This window comes from Nanorana parkeri, unplaced genomic scaffold (assembly GCF_000935625.1).
Source record: "Nanorana parkeri isolate BGI_ZX_2015 unplaced genomic scaffold, ASM93562v1 scaffold4159, whole genome shotgun sequence".
Taxonomy (NCBI): domain Eukaryota; kingdom Metazoa; phylum Chordata; class Amphibia; order Anura; family Dicroglossidae; genus Nanorana; species Nanorana parkeri.
This window is the reverse complement of record NW_017310426.1, coordinates 16,503-20,714: the sequence shown is the minus strand read 5'-3', so window position 1 is coordinate 20,714 and position 4,212 is coordinate 16,503. Positions and strand designations below refer to the sequence as shown.

Genomic DNA, 4,212 nt, shown 5'->3' with positions numbered 1-4,212 from the left:
AGGTGATGTTAAAATGATGCCCCAGCAGAAGACTAATTCCTCAGGTTTATTAAAGCAAAGTGAAGCAGAGTTGAACAATAGTATCATACTATATGGTGCCCATTATTTATATATTTATACTTATAACTAGAGATGTCACGATGCCACTTTTTCAGGCCCAAGTACAAGTACTTCCTCTCCTGTACTTGCCGATACCAATTACCGATACTTTTTCTTAAAGGGACAGGTGACTTTAAATGATCCATAGTACAACTACATGTTCTGTACTATGGATCATGATTTAACCTATTCATGTTAGCAGCGGAGAATTGTAACTCCATTGCTGGAGTGTAGTGGAGGTATGTGCTGTATATATGTACTACATATACATTACACACGTCCAGTACACTATAGCAATAGATTTACAGCCAGCCCCGTCCCAGCTTACTTACCTCGCCGAGTGTCGCGTCACTGCTGCTCCGGTGGGCGGCGCTCCAAGCGGGGTCAGCTGGCAGTCTCCGGCCACCTAACTTAGGACCCCACCTGGAGCTCCGCCCACCGGAGCAGCAGTGACGCCACGCTCGGCGAGGTAAGTAAGAGAAAAAACAAACAAACAGCGCAAGCTTTGGCGCTAGGCATCGGGGCATTTTGACAAGTACTTGTCAAAATGCCCTGTATCGGGCCCGATTCCGATGCTAGCATCGGTATCGGGACATCCCTACTTATAACACATAAGTAATGGTGCGGCACTGCCGGCACTACTGCCCCTAGATGGTGCTGAGGAGTCCAGGAATTTTCTACACCCTTCAGCTGCTGGATGTTTTATAAAAACAAAATAGACTCGATACTGTCACAAACAATTATCAGCAGACACTTCACCTTTTTCCTTCCAACTCTTCAACAGCAGTTTTTGTGTGAGTCCAGCTAAAAGCTCCGGTACGATCGACAAGCCATCTGCGCAGTTCCATGGTACATTTTTCACTGAACTTCATAATAATAATATCTTTGAAGATGTTGGCAGCTGAATATAGATGGTGAATGAAGAAGCCCATGCTGAGATCAATCAAAAGATTTCCACGGATAAAACCTGTGATAAAATAAAGTGATGTGTACGTCACAGAACATACGAGGTGTGCAAAATAATGATCTGTAAACACAAATCACTAAAATCTCAGACAGACACTTCAGGAGATCAGCAGCACTGAGATGTAACAATGGATGAAAAAGCTGAAAATAAGTATTTTAAGAAAAAATGCAATATTCATGATAAATAGTGACTTAGAAAATATATTTCAAGCAGTTATGTTTTACTAATTTATTTACAACTATTATTATTATACAGGATTTATATAGCAGTCAAAAATATATATATATAATATTTACAGCAGGCTCATCCATTGTTTAATGGTTTGGCACAATATTCAGCCTGGTGGCACAGCGTTGGGTGCAGCAGGGTAGCCAACATCCCCATTGCTGTCCCCTACTCATTATTGTCTCTTCTGCAGGAAATGTCAGAATGAAAAACAAAACGACTTCATTTTCTCTCACAGAACTTCAAGAGAAGCTGACACTCAATATAAGTTATGAAATACTTTTCTATACATGTTTTGAGACACAAATGTCTCCTTTTAACTTCAATAAAATATTTACAGACCACTATGGGGAGTTTCACTACTGTGAGTGGTATTGTTAATTTACATAAATACACAAATGTCTCCTTTTAACTTCAATAAAATATTTACAGACCAGTATGGGGAGTTTCACTACTGTGTATTGTTAATTTACATAAAGCAATTGAATTTACTACATATAAAGATTCCTACATACCTCTGCTGAACACATAGTGATGATGCATTATTGGGAATTTCAGAAAATCTTCTTCAAAGACCATGTCCTCCTTGTCAGAGAAGTACAATTCAAGGAAACTTCTAGAATCAAATCCATGAATGTGGTAGAGTTTCTTTGGTATAGAATCCATCTTGCAGCGTCGATGGGTCAGGTGTCACTTCTTTGGTTTCCACTTTCCAATGTGCTGAACTAATCTCAGAGTTCACTTTATATTTATCAGGTGAATCCGGTTCAATGTTGTTTATTATATTCACATGATAGTCATGCGGGATTCGGTTGACTGAGCTGTCTTCACCCCAACGGTGTATTTACTAATGCCGCCTCCCCATCAGCACAAGTCTCCATAGACAACCCCCTCCGACGATCACTCACCTGGCATCAAAAAGCGCCCCCGACCGCTGCCTGCTGGACACCGCCGCAACCCGCCGTCCTCGTCCCCGCCGGCCGGCCGGCCTCGTCCCCGCCGCTACGATGGCCTCCGGTTCTCTTCCCTTGATAAATAAAATTTATCAAGGGGAGAGAACCACAGCAAGTGCCGCTCTCAGGGAATCTGCCGCTCCAGGCAAACGCCTTGTTTGCCTCGCGGCAGATACGCCCCTGCTTTACCCCCCTCTCTTCATTGTAAAATAAACCCTCATAATTCGACGTATTATTCCGTCTTCTCTTCTTGTCTACATGTCGGTAACTTCGGTCATTTAACTTACAAACTACTTACCAACTTTAACAGCAGAGTGACTCTCGTATCTTCAGTTGGGTCATACTCGCGGTGATATCTGAGAGTTGTGTTTATACCCGGCAAATACACCACATTATCATCCCAGCCATGAGCATGTGCTTGTCATGGGAACACAAATTACTTTTTTTTTTATTTTTTATGCTAAACAAACTTTAATAGTTATTGGATTGTTTTACCTTCATTATAATAGATACCTTAGCTCTGTGAATATCAAGACAGCAAATTGAAAGATTTTTATATATGTTTGTGAAGATTCTCATTCATTTAGGTCATGGTACAGTTAGTAGCAGTTGGTCACATGACTAGAGTTTTAAGATGGAACCCACCTGGCCATACCCAATACCTCTGTTGTATCCTCTTATACAACCAGACCAGAAAACCAGACCACGCTAGATTAGAATGTATTGGCCATAGCAGACTTCGATTATAAATTTCAAAAACATGTTAAAGAACAATTCAGCAAAGAGCATAAGATTGAGGTGGAAGATCCTTGAAGGCACTTTTAAAATGAACCAGTATCTGTAGAACTCATATGATAAACCCCCACCTCAGGGAATATTACACAAAACTGATGGTAGAGATATCCTGATCCATCAAATACCAAGTCACTGCAAACTGACCTAATGCCATCAGGAGAAGGGACGCCACACCCAGGACTATTGACTAATTCTCATCACTAATTCTCATCACCATCAAACTGAGCATTTTCAAACATGTTCATTTAGAGTCTCCAAAGCTCTAATTGAAGCTGCTACACCCTTCCTTACAGACCAAGCTTGGAGACAATCACCGCCTAGCTAAATATAACCAGTCAGGTACCAACCATGTCCTCCTCCCACCCAGTCCGGTAGGCCCTGCACCTATATTTGCTTTTTTTCTGCTCCGTGCCATTTTCTATGTAATGTTGAAGATGTTTCCCCACTCATCCAAGTGGCTTCTTTAGTTTTAATTTAGTATCGAGAACATATCCCAGCAATTACAGACTGACTGGCAACACTGCCACCGTGGTGTTATGAATTACAACAAGGCAGATGCTGGTAGCGCAAGAACATGACAGGAAGTGTGAGATCTTTTGTTGGCAAAATTGTGCACAAAAAAGGATGTTTTATGGCTCCACCATGTTAGTAAGTGAAGCAAAACCCAAATATAATTTCTGTCTGCTGGTCAGAGTCTGAAGGTGACAGCTTTTTCTCCGTTCAGATCGGCTTCTAGCAAGTTACACAGCAGGGAAATCCTCCCCACATTGTAACCTGTCATGGATGGAGTGCTGTCTGTTAATTACAGGCGGAGCTGCATCCAACTTTTGACAGGTAGTTAGGTTAGACAGCAGCGGGCTTCCCCACTGCTTGTGTTACCTAACTAGTGAGGAAAGAGCTGTCACAGCCTCTACTCTGTGTTAGAGTATGGAAAGTTACAAGGACAACTTACCGAGATACAGCGCTTTTTAAAATAGTACTAAGTGTACCTGTTTAATTGAGTGGCTTCAGGAGCATACGGACCGGGGTATCCGACCGATGGGTGAATCCAACAGAGAAAGGAGGGGAGAAGCGCTACAAACCTAGTGAAAGGGCGTTTTTTTGGGAAAGGAGGGCTGGAAACCATAGACCTCGCAGAGTTACATAGTTACATAGTATTTGAGGTTGAATAAA

The 4,212-nt window shown here is 41.9% G+C and overlaps 1 protein-coding gene across 1 annotated transcript; it reads right to left on the bottom strand.

The window, feature by feature from the left end:
- Window positions 1–802: 802 nt before the first annotated feature.
- LOC108803762 (indolethylamine N-methyltransferase-like) lies at window positions 803–2,001 on the bottom strand. The gene is made up of 2 exons (XM_018575570.1): window positions 1,807–2,001; window positions 803–1,066 (listed from the first exon to the last, which is right to left on the bottom strand). Exons 1-2 carry the CDS (start codon window positions 1,955–1,957, stop codon window positions 855–857), a joined length of 363 nt encoding a protein of 120 aa, XP_018431072.1. The 5' UTR covers window positions 1,958–2,001; the 3' UTR covers window positions 803–854.
- Window positions 2,002–4,212: the final 2,211 nt, after the last annotated feature.

Bases quoted from the DNA above. Each gene is read 5' to 3' on its own strand.
- LOC108803762 (XM_018575570.1), bottom strand. From the start codon at position 1,957: ATGGATTCTATACCAAAGAAACTCTACCACATTCATGGATTTGATTCT. The intron at 1,067-1,806 runs GTATGTAGGAAT...ATTTTATCACAG, and splicing joins TCACTATGTGTTCAGCAGAG to GTTTTATCCGTGGAAATCTT.